The 19,188-nt window shown below is 32.4% G+C and overlaps 2 protein-coding genes across 2 annotated transcripts; one reads left to right on the top strand and one right to left on the bottom strand.

Annotated features, from left to right (window-relative positions):
* The first annotated feature begins 6,266 nt into the window (after positions 1-6,266).
* Positions 6,267-11,048, top strand: LOC145596533 (hydroxymethylglutaryl-CoA synthase-like). Its single transcript, XM_081652709.1, has 12 exons — positions 6,267-6,488; positions 7,281-7,387; positions 8,051-8,183; positions 8,611-8,754; positions 8,912-9,070; positions 9,285-9,358; positions 9,457-9,532; positions 9,636-9,691; positions 9,836-9,923; positions 10,009-10,149; positions 10,240-10,389; positions 10,516-11,048. The coding sequence occupies exons 1-12, from the start codon at positions 6,417-6,419 to the stop codon at positions 10,726-10,728; spliced, it is 1,413 nt and encodes a 470-aa protein (XP_081508835.1). The 5' UTR covers positions 6,267-6,416; the 3' UTR covers positions 10,729-11,048.
* Positions 11,049-14,047: 2,999 nt separating this feature from the next.
* Positions 14,048-17,335, bottom strand: LOC145597638 (bifunctional dTDP-4-dehydrorhamnose 3,5-epimerase/dTDP-4-dehydrorhamnose reductase). Its single transcript, XM_081653851.1, has 2 exons — positions 16,744-17,335; positions 14,048-14,797 (listed from the first exon to the last, which is right to left on the bottom strand). The coding sequence occupies exons 1-2, from the start codon at positions 17,194-17,196 to the stop codon at positions 14,339-14,341; spliced, it is 912 nt and encodes a 303-aa protein (XP_081509977.1). The 5' UTR covers positions 17,197-17,335; the 3' UTR covers positions 14,048-14,338.
* Positions 17,336-19,188: the final 1,853 nt, after the last annotated feature.

Here is a 19,188-nt window from a genome sequence, read left to right on the forward strand (position 1 = left end):
TCTCACTGTTTTTTTTTACAATTTACATACCCAGTGTAAATTTATCATTACAATAAAATTTTACAATTTTTATTTAAGTTTCTTAATTCCCGTGATTTTTAAGGGACTATCATTTGGAGACGGAGGGAGTATAAAAATAAACATCTATATCTATATATTAAAAAGCTAAGTGTTCCTAAAACAGAATATGTTCCACGTGTCACCTTTTTAAAAGTTTGACATGGGACCTTCACAACCACTCAAGACCAACAAGTCTTAAGTTACAAGTTTTACCATCTTAGCTATTTATTAATTGTGTTGTTTTATCCAACAAAATTATTGTTAACTTAGATAAGTTAATTGGTGTTTTATTATACTATTTGTTTGCATTATGTAATGATTGAGTTTGGCAACCAAAAACTATTTATAGCAAGACTTAAACTCAAAAACAACAAGTACAAACTAGCAATCCGGGGCATTGCCCGGGCCACACACTAATTATAGATAATACGAAGTATATTATTGAGGCATATTATTAAAATGTTTTATTTTAAGTTTTATTATTAATTACAAAATAAATAAATAAGAACTAAATGGTCAAATTGGTGTATTGAAAAGACACAAAGTCAAAACATCGCATTTATTAGGAAAGTACGGCTTGTTTTGTTTACCTTATTTTTCATTTATTTTAATTCTAATAGATTCAAATAAGCTTAGTTGAGTTTAGATTAGATAAGTTCAATTAAGTTTAAATTAGATATGTTAGAGAAAAAAAATTTACCCAAATCTAAATTACAATTAAAATACGAGTAAGTTTAAATTAGATTTTCATAAGTTCAATTCAAATAAAATAAATTCAAATAAGCGAAAATTAATAAAGTAAAATAAATCCGTATTACTCGTAGTCTATATACCATGACCAAGTTAATTATACTCTTTCACATGTCCTAATATCTCATAAACCTGTCATACATATTTATTATTTGTCATAAACTAATCCAGGAAACAATGTCATCTTCTCCTCGTTATAGTCTCCTAATCAAAATTATATTGCCCTTGTCCGTGCCCCATATTGGCCATATACACATACATTAAATTAATAACAACTTAACAAGCATAAGGACAGTTGGCAAAATTATGAAAATTTGTCAACACAAAACTGCATCATTCTTAAAACAAATTGATCTCTTTGAATAAATGAATCTGTTGTAATCTTCCATGATTCCCTTTAAAATCTTAATAATATACTCTTCTTTATATTTTTATTTGATCATCACAATTCACAAAGACCGTACCATTATTAATCTTTAATTTTAAATATGCAATAATATACGTGAAAAGGAAGGAATATTTTTGTTGATATACTTTATTTTATTCATATACAACTCCTAAACATGAGACTTATATTATTGTAGATATTGTATTTTTAAATCAATAATTTTCATGGATACCATGCATATATAAAACATAGTTCAAATTAAAGACTACGCAAAACTTCTTCTGTATTAAAAAAATAAATAAATAAAAAAATTTCTTGCTTTAACTTTTTTATGTAAAATATTCCTTATTTAAATAAAAAGAACTTTTACGAATTAGATAAAATATAAATAAAACAAAGCCTCAACGTGATAAAATAAATAGGTGAAGGTGTCATATAATATAACTACTACCTCCGATTTTTTTTTTTTTTAATTTTTTTATTGCAACTTTAGAATAGTTTATACCTTTCAAATAATACCTCAAAATTGCAATTAAAAAAAATCGGAGGTAATATATATTTTTATACTCCTTCCGTTCCTTAATTAAATGTCTAATTCTTATTTTGTAAATTATAAATATTGGAAATAGACATCTAATAAAGGGATGAAATTAGTATAATATATTTAATTCGTATATTTTTGATGCAAATATTTAATTCGTATATGAGTATATCAAATTTTGAAGAGGAGAAAGGTGTTGTTGTGCCCTCGAGGGGATCGTGGCATTTCATATCTCAATACTTAAATCATCAAATATTATTGATTGTAACTAACGAGGGTTATTTTATGTCATATGTGAATCCTTTCAACACGTGCACCACGAGGAATGAAGATCATGCAACTTATTGCTTCTTCTTAACTTAGCTTGCTTCCGGTTTATAATATAACTTGCACACCGTACAAAATAAAAACGAATACTTAAATTTGGGCGGGTATATATTACATTATTAATGATTAAAACAATACTTTATTCTTTTATTATAAAATAATTTTGATTTTCTAATACTATTTATTAATAATATGTGAAAATTAATGCCATTAATTTTATTATTGTTGCATTAATTTTAATGTCTAAATATCAATTTTTATAATTTTTAATGGTCTATACATAATTTAAATTACAAAAGTTTTCTCAAAAAAAAAAAAATAAATAAATAAATAAAAATTAACTGTCGAACTAATTGGTCTATTGACTATAAAGCCACGAGGCCCATGATTTTATTAGCAAATTTAATGCAATAAATAAAACTAACACTAGATAACACTCCAAGTCGTTTAAGAAAAGCACATTTTATTTATGAAATAGCAACCACTGTCCGCCAGGAAGAAACCTTCCAAGCACAATTAAAATTTCTAATGCACAACTCTCCTGAGGTGGCCAATGCTTGTAGGATACTAGGATGATACATGATAGACTTATTTTATGAAAAAAAATCCTTATTGATAATTAATCTCATCATTAATGACAATAAAACCTAATGTTGGTACAACATTTATAGTATCAAAATGTATATCATGTATCAAAAAACACTACTATGGCCCTGTTCTTTTAGTTGTTCTGCTATGCTCTGCTGAAATCAGCTCTGCTCTTTTCTGCTTTGCTTTGTAGAAATCTGCTATGCAATGTGTTGGAAGCACTGCTCTGCTCTGCACTTCCCAAAAGCTCAAGGAATAGGGCCGATTACGTTGGTAGTGTAATTATAATACTAATATAGTAATAAAATAACTTAGTTTATTGGGGTAATTACAAGATGTCAACTCAATACAAGTATAATTTACTCAAATTCCTATATTCCTATATTCAATTAGCTTGGAGGCAATAGGGAAATCCTTAGACCCTTTGACGCATAAAATAAATTATGAAGGAAACATGTATCAGTTGATTACTTAATTAACAAAATTATTATCGACTGAAGAAATCTTTAGGGGAATCATATGATAATTAAGCTAATTAATTAGCTTAGAAACTCATATTTCAATAATGAACACTAAGATAAAATATAAAACAAGATTATGAATTGACTTGTGATTGGAGCAATCTGGTCATGAATGATCATATTTGTGGAATTCAGCAAACATGATCCCAGTCTCTATAAATCACAAAGTGTGTCAAAGCTAAGTCATTTTATTTTGACAATCTAAATAGGAGAAAATACAAGTTTCTTTTAATAATAAACAAAAATTTTTTATCATGTGACATTTTCGTAATTAAAACAACAACTTCTTCATTAATGTGGGCTCCGCAGTTGACGGTGATTATATAAAGTTATTGATTTATTTACCAAAAATGTGACGTGATAAACAATTTTTGTTTATCACTTAGAGAAACTGGGGTAAGCTCAATAAATACTTAAATAGTAAGTGACTCAAACTTTTATAAATGAGGGATTGAGGGTAGTATTAATAGATGGACCCTTGCTAAAGTGATTTTTTTTAAAATGCTTTTTTAAAAAAAAATAATAAAAATAAAATTAAAAAAAATTGTAACTCTCTCTCAATATATATAAAAATTACTATAATTATTAAAAAAAAAAAAAAAAAAAATAGATATCGGATCTATTACAGAGGACGTTTATATTTCAATATATTTTTTAAAGAGTCAATTAAGTTGGTGACAATTATCTAAAGAAAGCTGCCCATATATCTTCTGATGACAATGATACAGCTTCAATGTTAGCTATATGCCTATATGATTGCATCACTAATTCAAATTCGCTACACAATACCCAAATAACTGTACTAATTAGCTCCCTGATATTGAATTACGACAACAAATTTAAAAAATCTAATTAATAACGATAGTAAAAAATACTAGTAGAAAATAAAAAACTAATCAATGATGGTATCGATTTTGTGTATGATTGACTCATTAAGATTTAATAATGCTATTTCTTCTATATACTCTACATCAAAATATATTATGCGTGTCCAAAATAAATAAATACTTATATAATAATGAAAAGTCTTCCTTCAAGACATAAGTGTAATTTGTTTAACATTCAAATCAATGTACGTCCATCTATATACATGCATTTTTTTATATAAAAATTTCCATTATCACTAAATACTACTCCGTATTCAATTTCAAAATACTTTAATACATGCAATAATATTAAGGATGTGGGCTTGTAGAGGCTCGAATCTTGTCAAGTGAGAGTATTTAGAGGTCTCTATAACATTTTCCCTACTCTTAAAGTGTCTAACCCGTAAATACTAATTTAAATTAAAAAAATAAAATTAATTTAAGCTCTAGTTAAGGGGGGAAAAAAAAAACTTAATACTATTCATATGACAAAAGATGGTAATGTCGTAGTGATAACTTACAATGTCGTTGACAATCTTGACATGAGGTTTTTCTTGCAAAATTACATACTACCCCCGTTTTTGAAAAATATGTTCATTATTTACTGTAGTATGAGGTCGATCTTGAACAAAGGGTACGGTGCATGCATTCTCAAACTCTTAAACGGACTCTACAATAGTTTTTTTTTAAATAAATTAACCAAGCTAGTGATATGTAACATCAATTGCATGTGTTTCTTGACCTCCTTCTCTTTTTCTTTAGCTCATTGTAGCATACATATGTTGAAATTAGTTGAAGTCGAATCTAGCAGACATATGTTGAAATTAGTTTAAGCCAGCGTTAAGTATTTCTTACCAATTTTTAATTATTACATACGAAGTGTATTTTTAAACAAAAATCCAAAAAAATTACCGATTATGGACACTATGTTTGTCTATGCTTAAAGCATAGAATTTTCTAAACTTAATTTTCTACCACTATCAATAAGCTTAAATTTCAAGTCTGACGTTATATCAAATCTTGTTTGTATTAAGAATCTTATACTTCATATATTCTTATTTTAGCAAAAGATTACATAATGTAATTTTTTATTTTCCAAATCACTAACTTTTATATGTGACTGGTCATACGGTGCAATCAACCACCATGAGATTGCTGGTCGGTGTTACAGAGGTTACTATGTTAACATTGTTATGGTTATAAGAGTTACTTAGTAATATAGGGAATTAATTTGTCAATGTTGTAAGCGTCATTTTGTTATTTAAGGGTTACATAGTGTTGTAGGACATGCTCTATTTTCTTACAAGTGATGACCGTACGATGTGACCAATAGTACAAAAATTGCGATAACTAAATATTATTTTAGACAATTACTTCATAAATTATATTATTATTATTATTATTATTACTATTACTATTACTATTACTATTACTATTACTATTATTATTACTATTATTATAGAAATATAACAAAAACCTACAAAATCAATCGAATAAACCTACAATATTATTATTATTATTATTATTATTATTATTATTATTATTCCATGAATAATTTTGTTGAATCATTTCTAATTAATCAAATATCAATTAACTAAACGCACCAAACCTAATCCAAATGGAAGGGGTTTGACTAACATTTTGAAATTTGAAACTCGGGTAATCGGAATTCGCCCCACTCAAAATCAAATTACTATTGAAATTGCACAAGATTATTTTGGAATATTACCTCAGATTGTTAAGTTTAACATGGTTTTAGATGTCATTGGAATGGTTGTCTTTTCACTCCATTTGTTATCAACTAAAAGTATGCTTTGTTATTTAGCAAATTTATTTTGATTATTTGAAAATTGATGGTACCGATACACAATACATCACAAAATCAAAACGATTTTGAAAATTCTTTAACTCTTTAGGTCAATCCAAATTTAAAGTTTTTAGTCCTAATTCATAAGTTTTCAATCTCAACCGTTTAATACGCATTAGCCACAAAACAACAAAACAAGTCAAATTTAAACTACGTAATACGGAGTAACAATATTTAGTCCAGATCGTTTTAGTATCGAGTTAAGACTAATTCCTTATGAAGGATAAAATAAATCTTGAAAAATCTACCTTGTTAGTAGTAGTAGGTGTCATGGACTAATATCATACATGAAGACATGATGATACATTGATACATCTAGTCTATAAAAGGCACAAAATTAAGGCACCCAAAATATACTTCTCAAAAACCTCTCTTGCTAAAACTTCCCTGTTTTTGTTCCTTTGCCAATCTTTCCGGACCCTCCGATCTTCTCTCTCCTCTCTCTCAACTGTCGTTGTAATCGAGGAACAGACTTGCTGAAAGAAGAAATTTTTCATCTGTAAAAACAATGGCTTCTTCAGTAAAGAATGTAGGAATTCTTGCCATGGAAATCTACTTCCCTCCAACTTGTGTTCAACAGGTAAATCAATCATATAATCCCTATTCTCTCAGAAATCTCAATTAAAAGTTCCCATATTTATTTATTTTTTTTATAATGGGGTTAATGATTTATTTATGATTGTATGATTAAATTGCTTTTTCCATGATTTTGGGATTTTCCCAGAAACTATTTTAGTTTCATCTGTGAATAGAAATGTGCTGGAGAAATTTGATTGCCATGTGGGATTTTGCTTGATTACCAGGAAAATATAAACAAATAAAAAAAAAAAAAAATTGCATATTTGTTACTTTATTTCATTTTATTTTTTGGGTGTTATAACATTGATTTTTCATGTTTTTTCTGAACTGTGAGTAATATGACAAATCAATTTGAATGAACAAACAATAATTAATCAATTTAATTTAATTAATTATTTTGTAATATGGCCTAAAAAGCTTAAGAAAGTTGGATACTTTGGCCTAAGTTGGTAGGTTAATGAGATCATGATGGGTATTTTACTTGGATATTAAATACCCAATTGAGAATTTGCCCAATCTAACTAGTTTTAAGCCTTTGATTAAGATGTTTATGTTTCATTGTGAAGTCAACTCTTTGGAAATCAGAGAAACTCCTGCTAGAATAGTTTCTAATTTTCCTTGAATGTTGGAAATTTAATCTTGAAGTGATTTTCTGGATTTGAAGTTAAGGGTCATGAGTTTAAGATGTTATAATTGCTGATTTAAATGTCATATGAGTAACTCATAAGTTAAATTAGTTTCTTGTTTGTCATGTCATCATAAATTTTGGTTATTGATGTTGTATGTCAAACAGGAAGCATTGGAGGTTCATGATGGGGCTAGCAAAGGAAAGTACACCATCGGACTCGGACAAGATTGTATGGCATTCTGCACTGATGTTGAAGACATTATATCGATGAGGTTTGAAACATATGTTTGAACTTATCACTGCTGTCTATGATCAATTGTTGCATCAATAAATCTGTAATTTAATCTGTACTAAGTATTTCACATGTTGGAGTTCAATATATGAGCTTGTGAGCGTGTTTATCGTATTAGTCATCATTTGTCTTTGAATGATTTGAATCTCTAAGGAAGATAGTTAAATTTGGCCATCTCTATTCAACATATATGTTTGAAATTATTTCTCTGGAAAATCTTTTTTGCTAATGAAATTGTTTGAAAAAAGCTTTTTTTGTTTGTCTGAAATTGTTTAAAGAACTTACTTTGTCGGGTTATGTTGTCTGAAAGCCAAAACAAGTCGAACATTAGTGAACCTTACTTGATCCTCTTGCTCTTGAAAATGTTTGCCTAGACATATGGTTAGTTTTTTTTATTTTTTATATTCCGGAAAGTTTGGAACTCTTGTGTAAAATTGAGAAATTATGTGTCTAATCACTACAGATATAATCTCTTGATACTTAGAAGTTGTGGATAGCTGAGTAGTCTATTATGTTTGGAGGGAATATTGAATTTTCGGTTACAATTTTAAGTGCTTGAAGGCGGAGCATTTGTCGAACTTTGTTGTATCTTAGCTTTAAAGTCGTACGATGGTTACCTCTCTGATTATCTCTATACTTGTAGTTTGACAGCTGTGAACAATCTCCTAGAGAAATATCATGTTGATCCCAAGCAAATTGGTCGGCTGGAAGTAGGCAGCGAGACTGTCTTGGACAAGAGCAAATCCATCAAGACATTCTTAATGCAAATTTTTGAGGTACTATTTCATATTTATCTTATACTTCGTATATAGTTTTTTGTGAGAAATTCTGCATTTACTGCTTGTTTTGAGGAATAAGCTCCGCCTAGTTAATAGGTGCTAAATATTTAGGATTGTTACGAACATAGGAACCACTATCTTCACTCAGAAGCTACATGTAGTGTTGATGAGAATTTATTACGGCTTCCTTTAAAATGATGTACAAAAAAATACAAATAAAAATACATGTTTGGGCGCATGAATGAGGTGGGCAGGAGAGCAGAGGCTGCTGCCGAATTTCACAGTGCAATTTAAATTGTTGCAGGGCATTAATATGCATGTGCTGTTTCCTTAAACCTCCGTTTACTATAATTGATCTTGGACAAGGAATTAATATCCTTCATGTCTGAACATAACTTGATGTTCTTTTGTTAAAAATGATTAGGAACATGGAAACACAGACATTGAAGGTGTTGACTCAACCAATGCATGCTACGGTGGAACTGCTGCATTATTTAATTGTGTAAACTGGGTGGAGAGCAGTTCTTGGGATGGACGCTATGGCCTTGTTGTATGCACAGACAGTGCGGTATGCTCAAATTCTCTCTCTTTTTAAATTACATGCCTTGCTCTTAAAAACCTTATTATAGCAACTTTTTGTGGAATTACAAGCTAATTTGCACTTCATTTGGTATTAACTTTCAATCTTCAACCTTATTGATTTTGTAAATATTTTCCTTTACCAGGTCTATGCCGAGGGAGCAGCTAGACCCACTGGAGGGGCAGCTACTGTTGCAATGCTTGTGGGCCCAGATGCCCCCATCGCTTTTGAAAGCAAGTTGAGGGGCAGCCATATGGCTCATGTTTATGATTTTTACAAGCCCAACCTAGCCAGTGAATATCCAGTAAGTCTCAGGCTCGCGACACAACTTAACTTAGATGGGATAGAAATTGGTGCCAATGTCAAGCATATGACGTTTGAAGATTAAATATTACTCAAGTGTTTGCTAAATACCTCAAGCTTACATATATTTCATGTGCAATAGATTTTTCATTTTCGTAGCTTTCTAATGTCTCCTTCATTCAATAAAACTGATCTATTGATGTGTTCTGCCATAGGTTGTTGATGGGAAGTTGTCACAAACTTGCTATCTCATGGCGGTTGATGCTTGCTACAAACATTACTGCAGCAAGTGAGTCATTAATAGAATCTTTGACTGCCCTTAAGAATGCATTGTGTCCAGCACTTTACCTTTAAGCTTGTGAAGCTAAACTATTCTCCCCACTGTAGGTATGAGAAGTTCGAAGGCAAGAAATTCTCTATTGATGACTCCGAATATGTTGTATTCCATTCCCCATACAACAAGGTATATCTCTGATGTAATTATGTTTGAAATGACTGATGTTTAAAACAAGTGTACTTGCAAATATGACAATCTTAAAATAATGCTCATCTCTTATTTTTCACAGCTTGTGCAAAAGAGCTTTGCCCGATTGGTGTACAATGATTTCTTGAGAAATGCTAGGTATTGTCCTCTCCTTACTATAATGGTGTGTATATTGTTATTGGGGTTATGTCAATTTGACAATTTGTCTAACGAAGGGCTATTGACTTGAATGACTTCCCATCATTGTGCTCTTTCACCAATATTTGCTTCATTGATTGGCAGCTCCATCAATGAAGACGCTGGGGAGAAGCTGTCCCCATTCTCCAATCTATCTATTGATGAAAGCTATCAAAGTAGGGATCTTGAAAAGGTGTGTTATCGCTGATAGAACAAACTTAATTGAGAAATATAAGAGTTGGTGGAATACTTATGTTAGTGTTTTTATCACTTTATAGGTAGCTCAGCAAGTTGCGAAGCCCTTATATGATAAAAAGGTTCAGCCGACCACCTTGATACCAAAGCAAATTGGGAATACATACACAGCTTCCCTATATTCAGCATTTGCTTCCCTTATTCACAATAAACACAGTGAATTGGTGAGTACTTCAGGCATTTTATATCATCTGATCTTTTTACCTTGTTAACTTGGTTTAGTATTCATGCTTTTGGCTATTAATATATTTCAGGCAGGCAAGAGGATCATAATGTTCTCTTATGGAAGTGGTTTGACAGCTACAATGTTCTCATTCCGGCTAACTGAAGGGCAGAAGCCCTTCAGCTTGTCCAACATTGCAGCAGTCATGAATGTTGCTGACAAATTGAAGTCAAGGCATGAGGTAATTCCTCTTTAGAATCCCTTTATTTGGTTCCGGGAAAGAGGGTTTTTGGTGGAGAAATATAAGTTAATTAATCGTATAATTGTGATCATGACTTTATGTCTGACTTGTATTTTACGTCTGCAGTTCCCACCTGAGAAATTTGTCGAAACCTTGAAGCTAATGGAGCACAGGTATGGAGCAAAGGAATTTGTGACGAGTAAGGATACCACCCTTTTGGCTCCGGGCACTTGCTACTTAACCGAAGTAGACTCTATGTATCGAAGATTCTATGCCAAGAAACCCGCAAATGATTCTAACGTCGCACAAGAAAATGGTTCAATTACCAATGGTCACTGATGCCTGAGGGTAGTTACCAGCCCGGAATTGCTGCAACTCTGAAGAGTGATAGTCTTTTTGGATGTTTGCAGCATTGGGTGGATACTATGCTGTTATAAAATCAGTTGAAATGGTTAGAGATATTGTTTGATCATGCAAAATGATGCATCCTTTTCTTACATTTTAATATTATTCATTCTAGTAGTGTGAGCTTGTATTGTGTTTCTTTTTTCAAGCTAATTTATTTAGAGTTAATATTGTTCCAAACTAGAAAATGTATTTTATGTTTGGTAGACAGTTTAAGAAAATAAAATAGTTGAGAAGCTGTCATTATTTATTCATTGGATCTTTTGTGAATATTTTTTTTTTATATATAAAAAAAAGAAAGGACATTTTGACACACATGGCCCACTGCCACAGGACCAGATCATTAGATGCCTTAGCCTGAGGAGATTGGTACCACAAAATGATTGATTTATAAAGTTGTGCAAAAGAGAGGTTAAATGACTACTCCTACTTTTAGATCTTTCCCTAGCTAAAGGAAGGTGAAAATACCGTATATGAAATGAAGAAAATTTAAATAAATAGGGAATAGGGTAATGATAAACATTACCTTTGTTATATGTTTGGTATCCTAATAATTGAATAGAAACAATTTGAGTAGATTGTGATCGAGTAAGGATTTATTTTATATCACTGTGAATGCTCTTAACTCATAAATTCGTCCTCTTGAAGCTAGCTAACATAGAATATGAGTCCCCCTAAAAGACTACAATCCAAAAATTTAAGGATTTGAAGATAATAAATTGAAATTTGAGATTAGATTCATATACTGAACTACTATAGATACCCACGTGAAAAGCCACTGGATTATGGTCATGTGTCCGGCTAGTTGTCGAATATAATAATTGGGGATCCATAATTTTCATGTTTAAAGTGGGGTTGGTTGGTCAAGTTATCAAATCTGGTAAGTGTGAATTTGTGAATAATGTGTGACACTGACCAAGTGAGTAGACTCCAATATTTCTAGACTTCAGTAATGTTTATAGAGTAGGTAAGTGTGAAATACTTCATGTTTCCATAAATGAAAACAACATACTCATTGTTTGTTTGGTTACGACTGCATGAGAATTGTAAGTTTGGATAGTTGTTTACATGATACTCCGTATAAATTTGTAAATACGAAGTGAAAGTTTATGATGGATAAGTTTAGCAAGCTTCACCTTCGTTGATAAAATATTCATGGAAAGTGCTTCGTATATATATGTCAGTCAAACACGTGAATAAGATTCCTATGAATCTTAATATCTTGAGGTGTTCAATATAGGCCGGCTCTGCTAGCCTAGCCCGAAAATAAGACGGGGTTTGGACGAGCCTTAAAACACATTTTTAGGTAAAAACCCAAATCTGACCCGAAAACGCCCAAAAACCCCAATTTGACTCGACAAACTCGTTATTTTTTTTGCAAGTTTGGACACAAGATGTTGAGATATGAAGTTAAGGCCCGGCCCAACCCAATTTTTTGATCAACCCTATTAGTATCATATGACAGAGTAACTTCCCTTCATTCTATATAAATTGAATAAGCACTAAATTAGCCGAGTTTAAAATGAGTAGCAAAAAAGCTATGAGTCCAAAAGCTAAAGTTTACTAAAAATAAATACTACGCGCTACAAAACAAATCACCTAGGAGAAACTAACATTAACAAGGGATGATAATGAGCTTTAGCTTGGGATTGTTCACTTGCATAAGAGGCAGAGTTCAATCATTAGGTTCAATCTAATAGGCTAATAGCTAGTTATCTAAGTTGACAATTATAAATATCAATATCAAGCAAATTTTGAGTATCAAGAAGCCTTAGGTAAAGTTGGTGATGAGACTTCATTAAGGCTTAAGTAGGCTAGGCCTTCTTAAAAGGCTGAATTGGACCATGAAAATTAGGCTAAATCCAAAGAAGTTTAAATTTTTATAATAGTATGGCCTCCTTTCACAACCAAACTCGGCTTCACTTCTAAGAAGAGTCAAAGAAGAAGATCAATCTCATCATAGGCGCCCCAGGCCCAAGATGGAATCTTTGTGGAAGTTTCATGCCTCTTTGGAGTCTTTGCTAGCAGCTGGGATGCTTGGAGCCTCAGACATGACACGAGCCGGCTAAATTGCTTCTCTGTTAGTGTACATGAATGCCTGTACCAATCTCCCCGTAATACCTTGCATTAGTTGCATATATAGCTCGATAGCTGCAATGATGACCTGCAGCTCAAGGTTCTGCATCAGTTCAGGTTTTCCTAGCATGGACTTCAGTGTCATCTCCAACTACGCAAAGTTGTGATCTGTAGCCAGGCGTAAGCAGATCTTCACAAATTGCCATTAACTTCGCATCTGAAAAAGCCTTTAGCTTGATATTCCAACCTGCTGATATGGACTCGATATTCAGCCTAGCTAGTTTATGCTTTTTGGTTCCAAGTGAGAGTATTGTAAGAAGTATTGGGGTTCATAAGCAAAAGCCTCTGCAAAGGTTGGACAATAGTATAAAGTCGGGGCATGCTGAGACAGGGGCAGACATGAATACATCTAGCTAAGGTGGTCGTTTTATAGAATCAAATCTCATCTTTCATTGTGATAAATTTAACTTCAAATTCACTACTTTCTTTAACTGGGATTGGCAGGATTAGTTATTATCACTAATTGCTCTAAGCAGTGGTCTATCATTGGTTTCAAGACAGTTCAGACTAGGGATTCAATGGTTAACTTTCAACATGGTTTCAACACCATGGTGCATGGAGAGGTGTAATGTTGGATATAATGATATTCATGAAGCTGACAAAAGATTGGTTTTTGGAACATTTTTCTGCAAAGAGGTCTAGCATTTGTCGAATTTCGTGCAAGACAGTTTTCTGAAAAAAGAACATATCCTATGAACTTTTTAATGGAAATTATATCGTATCTGGGTTTCATAAACTGGTAAACAAAGCCATATTAGGCTTAGCCCTCGATTTTGGAAGCTTGCGCACGAATGAGAATCAACGATGACAGGGCTTCCTTTCAACTCGATGGTTTCATCTTAAACATAAGCAATTATTTTCGCTACTTGAGTTTTTGTTCACTATGTCTTCCGACAATATGGAATAACTGAACTTCCCATGAGATGTAAAAGTTAACTTATAGCAAGTCATTGACATTGAAACTACAGAAAACATCTTCCTAGGCAATATGTTCAACCGAACAAACACTCAAACTTCTGCTATTCTACTAAGGTTCAAAGCAGTTTTCTAAAACATGATAGAGAGAGACCAAAAAGTACAAAACCATAGAGTAGATTAAATCAAGTAGAATATGGGATAAGTTAAACGAACAATCAGCATATATTGAAAGGTAATTACGGCACAAATCTCAGCCTCAACTAATTTATTCAAAATCCAATTGTTACAAATACAAAACATCACTCCTTTCCTTTTGTGCTTGAGAAGAAAGAATACAAATAGACATAGTACATAATGGCAACAATTACTCGTAATTTTCAATAACAATGATGCCTAAATTGAAGAAAGTATGCAAAACCCAATCCAACTCAGTCCAAATAATAGCAATTTAGAGAGTTGAAGTAAAAGTTCTGACCTAGACAGACTATCATCAAGCTGAAACTTCAGCTGTTTTCTTGTTTGGCTCGAACACATACTTTATAAGAGACTCCTTAATGGGTAGGAGCTCAGGAAATTCTGTCTTCAATTTGGTGGTCTCAAGCTCGTTGTTGCTTCTTGGAGCAACGATCACCTTAGCCTGCTCCTCAAGGGTAAAGTTTTTCCATGTGAATTTGGGGTCAATGTAATCCCTGTACATCTCTAAAATTTCGTTGTGGCTAACAACACCAGGGTTTGTGAAGTTGTAAATTCCTGTGAGGTTTCTCTTTGCCATCTCAATTGAGATGGGAAGCAGCTCATCCAGGATTGTCATTGAGTTTGGAATGTTGACCACCTTCTCATACCTGGCAATCTTGGTAATAAAGTTGCGGGGGTTGGATAGATCAGAGGAGATTGGCATGCGCACCCTCAATGTGCATACATTCTCGTAATTCTGAAGTAAATCCTCAACCTAGACAATCCATAACAAGTGCACTTGCATCAGTAGAGGTTATCATCAATATTATGCAATAACTGAAGAGTAATCTGAACAAAAGACAGTATATGTGAATTATGAGTTTATGCCAAACATATGGCCATTCAGCTCATCATAATATGCTCAATAGAACTCAACACAAACATTCAGGACACTTTAAAAACCAGCAACAAACAAAGATCCTCCCTTCTATCTTAATTTGTTCTTTTTAAGGTTGAAATTCCACCCTGAATCTGTCATAATATACAAATAAAAACCTTATTTAAAAAAATGTACATACTTTTAGTACAAATCCAATTGGATAGCTTACAATCATTCAGTTATATACTCCATACTAATATATCCAAAAAGATGAAATTCATGGTCAATCTTCGGCCTCAAAAGTGACAACATCATATAAGAGAGTTAAAGAGGGGGTTGGGGTCTGGGGGGGGGGGGCCTTGGGGGGGGGGGGGGGGGGGGGTTATAACAATTAATGTACAACACTAGTGTGAGAAGAAAGAAAGTTATTATGAATTCACCAAAAAAATTGTGTCCCATGCTTTTGTATCTCTTCATTTGACTAATTGCACTCCTTTTGCTTACTTTAGATCCCTATCATTGGCAACCTTATCACTGTCTCTTAGGATACAAATTTGGTACAACCTCTTACCATACTTGATAAAAGATTGGCTATATGGCATCTAAACCTCTTACGTGCCCAGCTATTTTACTAATATTCTCCTGACGATACGCAACTTAAAGTCTATACATAGATTCAGTGAACAAAATGCTTGACATAACATACTATGAACGAAAACATGTACATGAATTCTGATTGAGAATGTGGGGACATTTGCAGAGTTTTCCGTTTATGGCACTAAAGATGAATGGAAATATGAAACTCAAAAAGGCCAAAACATACAATTCATAAGACAGATTTGTCACAGTATGACAAAAGGGTACTGCAAGATTGAATCCTAGGATACTAGATAAGGTAAGCAGCTACAACAAAGACTCTTAGTTAAGTCTGGATTCTATGCTAATACAGGACAAGATACTTGATAGCGAAAGTCATCGCCACAAAAGCTCATATAAATAATTGTACTACCCCTAGCTTAAAACCTAACAGTAACTTAAACAACAGACAAATTTCCTCACATTCTACATCACATCTAAAGACTACACAAAGCTAAGAATAACACCAAAAACACCAGATCCAATAAAGAAAATCACCATCTCTTTGACAATATGGAGTGATCTATATCTTGTTGAGAAATCTGCATTGCTATATCAAGGGAAACCGAATCGTGGAGCTAACCAAAGTCATATCCCATATCATAAGATTCACAAACAACCAAGAATGGGATCCGTAGACCACAAAGTTTATATTTTTAGCAGTTGATCATGTTTCTTATAATGTAAGACTCAATACAAGATCCTTAAAAATACTTATTTCAACTCTCATCTCAATCCACATGACACAAAGTACAAAAAATGTGCATCCAAGCTCAATTGTGATCCTCTTTATTAGATCAGAAATCTGACATCCTAGTACAATTCAAATCAACAATGAAGCACATTATACAAATGTGAATCCAGACTCAATAATGTAACACCTATATCGAATCAATACCATATGACATCATTTGTCCAAGTGTCAGAATCAACTATAAAATGAAATGTACACACCCATGTCGAAACGTTGAGAATCCAACACGGGTACTTAAAGTAAAATGAAGAGTCCGAGTAACATAAATTAAAACTGACCGACACACAAAACATCAAAGATCCATAATCAACAACATAGGATCTCAAATCCAAAAAAACAACAACAACAACAAATCACATTACAACAAGCACAATTTATTCAATTCCCAATCATATAATTCAAATCAAATTAAACAAAAAAGGGGTAAAATCAAATTAAAAAAGAAACATACCATAGCTTTAGTCTTAGAATAAAAACTCCCAATAAAATTAGGAGTATCCTCTTCCTTAAAGCCAATCCCAGAATCAAGAGGATGTTTATCATCATACTCAAAAATACACCCAGTAGCATAATTGATCAAAACGAGGCCGTTTTGACGACAAACATCAGCCAAAGTAAGAGTCCCAACAACGTTGGCACGAATAGTCTCAACTTTATGAGACTCACACCAGTCAACGTTAGGACGACCGGTAACTCCGGCAGCGTTGAACACGTGGGTGGGTTTGACAGCCGCCACGTCAGCCTCCAAGGAAGACCGGTTTTCCAACCGGCCTGAACCGTAAGTGTAGGAGATGCCTTGAGAATCGCAGAGTTTGCCGAGTAAACCACCGATCCAACCGGTTCGACCGTAGATGAGGAAGTTGAAGGATTTGGGGTCGGATGAACCGTTTCCTTGAAGACCCATTTTTAGAGAGAGAAAATTGATTGGTAAGAAGAGAGAGAAATGAAATGGGGTTGTCTGAAATTATGGGTTGAATCTAGAATGGTGTCTCTTTTATAAAATGGAAGGGAAGAGAAAGAGATGATGAGAGGTGAGATTTGGGGAGTGTTGTAATAAGGACAATGACGGTCTTTTCCATGTGGAGGGCTGATTCACCAAGCTTTGTTTCCACCGTGGTGGGTTTGTTTGTGCAATACTCGTTAATTATACGCCGTTCTTTTTTTAATCGCAATGTTTGGAATTTTACAATATTTTTTTTTCAATAAATCAAAAATAAGGAAAAAAAATTATACCTTAACTTTTACAGTTTTTTTAGTTTAATATTTGTGGGTAAAAGGTTAAAGGTCCTCACTCTCAAAGTGCATTTAGTGGAGATTGGAATAAACCTTACCCCTAGATCAAGCTTAGCTTTATGTAGGTTGTTTTAATTGTTGTGGACCTCCTATGCTATCAAATTAAAATTGTAAGGAAATACTTGTATTATATATTACTGTATTTCATTAGTCTTAATATTGCTTTCATGTTATCAAATCTTTATGTTCTATACTTTCGTAACATTTACTTATATATGTTATCTCTGTTTAAGTTTAATTGACATAGTTTGATTTTTAGATCATTCATCTATTAACTTTTTCCCCTTCCAATACGGCTATACTACAATCAAACATTCATTTATTCAATCATTCTTCATAATTAATTTCATTTTAACATCTAACAATTTTGTCACTCACTCTCTTCTCCCTTCCGACCTTCCCTTTTAGATAGATTACAGTAGCGAATTAGATCATTTCCAATTCTAAATGAAATATTTGAGTCAAATTTAGAGATAAGTCAATTTGATTTCGGCTTATTACTTTGCATGATATTCAATAGCCAATCTACAATCACTTTCAAGTAGTTTCCTTTGAAAAGTAGTCAAATTTTGGCTCTAATCACTTTCAAATTTGATTTTTTTATTTTTTTATTTTTTTTAATATACCACATCCTCCGTTTCATATAAACCTTTTATCCACACTCTCATAATATCATGAATCCCATCAATTAAAAAAAGTTTTTCTTGTGAGCTTGATATTAAAGGACCCAATATTTTATTCATTTCAGCTCAATTCAATTTAGTTCAGCTCTAATCAGTTCAGTTCAGCTTCAATCAATTCGGTTCAGTTCAGCTCAGTTCAGTTCAGTTAATGTGAATAGGCCCTTAATCACATAATGGGTTTTAAAGTCATCAATAACATCCTCTTCTTTTTATGTGGGATAAACTTTCCGCCCTTCACCATTGAAGACAACTTACAAGTGTTACAACATTTTATACAAAAGGGTTATGTGTATAGACTAATAAAATTATAGAGAAAACTTCTGAAGTTTTTTTCTACAATATGCATAGATCTTAAACATATTTCCAATAGATCTATCCCATGTCTTAGATCATACTTCAAATGTCTATTCATCTTATAAATTCAAAAATATTGTTGAATAGAACAAGTAATAAATGATACAACATCTTACTAAAATGATACAAGTAAATTTTTTTTTAAAAAAAAAAAAAAATTGATACTAATTTAATTTAAAATGTTGGTGATGGGAAATGAGTTGGGTTCATGTATGGTAGATCTTGATCCCATCTCAATAAGTCCTCTTCCAATTGCATGCATGCTAACCTCTAATAACATCCAATTAAAAGAGTTTTAAACTCAAAACATATCAAACAACCTCATTTTATAAATTGATTAATGACAATTAATCAAAGAATGATGATCTGTTAATCGTGGGGGACTAGTAATCTCCCATTTACTACCTTCTCTTAATTAAAAAGTAAAAGAAAATTGACTTATGAGATTTGAGTATTTATAAAAGACCAAGCATAAGTATTTTGTTACATCAACCAATGAATGTAAACCTTGAACGTAGATGATTGGGCCCACGTGCACGTAATGACAATGAAGGTTTTGGTCGTCT

The sequence above is a fragment of the Chenopodium album genome, chromosome 20, assembly GCF_948465745.1.
Source record: "Chenopodium album chromosome 20, dcCheAlbu1.1, whole genome shotgun sequence".
In the NCBI taxonomy this organism is placed as follows: domain Eukaryota; kingdom Viridiplantae; phylum Streptophyta; class Magnoliopsida; order Caryophyllales; family Amaranthaceae; genus Chenopodium; species Chenopodium album.

Excerpts from the sequence above, each read along its gene's own strand:
- LOC145596533 (XM_081652709.1), top strand. The coding sequence starts at position 6,417 with ATGGCTTCTTCAGTAAAGAATGTAGGAATTCTTGCCATGGAAATCTAC. Across the intron at positions 9,071-9,284 it reads ACCTAGCCAGTGAATATCCA|GTTGTTGATGGGAAGTTGTC; the intron begins GTAAGTCTCAGG and ends GTTCTGCCATAG. Across the intron at positions 9,533-9,635 it reads TCCATTCCCCATACAACAAG|CTTGTGCAAAAGAGCTTTGC; the intron begins GTATATCTCTGA and ends TATTTTTCACAG.
- LOC145597638 (XM_081653851.1), bottom strand. The coding sequence starts at position 17,196 with ATGGGTCTTCAAGGAAACGGTTCATCCGACCCCAAATCCTTCAACTTC. Across the intron at positions 14,798-16,743 it reads ATTCTAAGACTAAAGCTATG|GTTGAGGATTTACTTCAGAA; the intron begins GTATGTTTCTTT and ends TGGATTGTCTAG.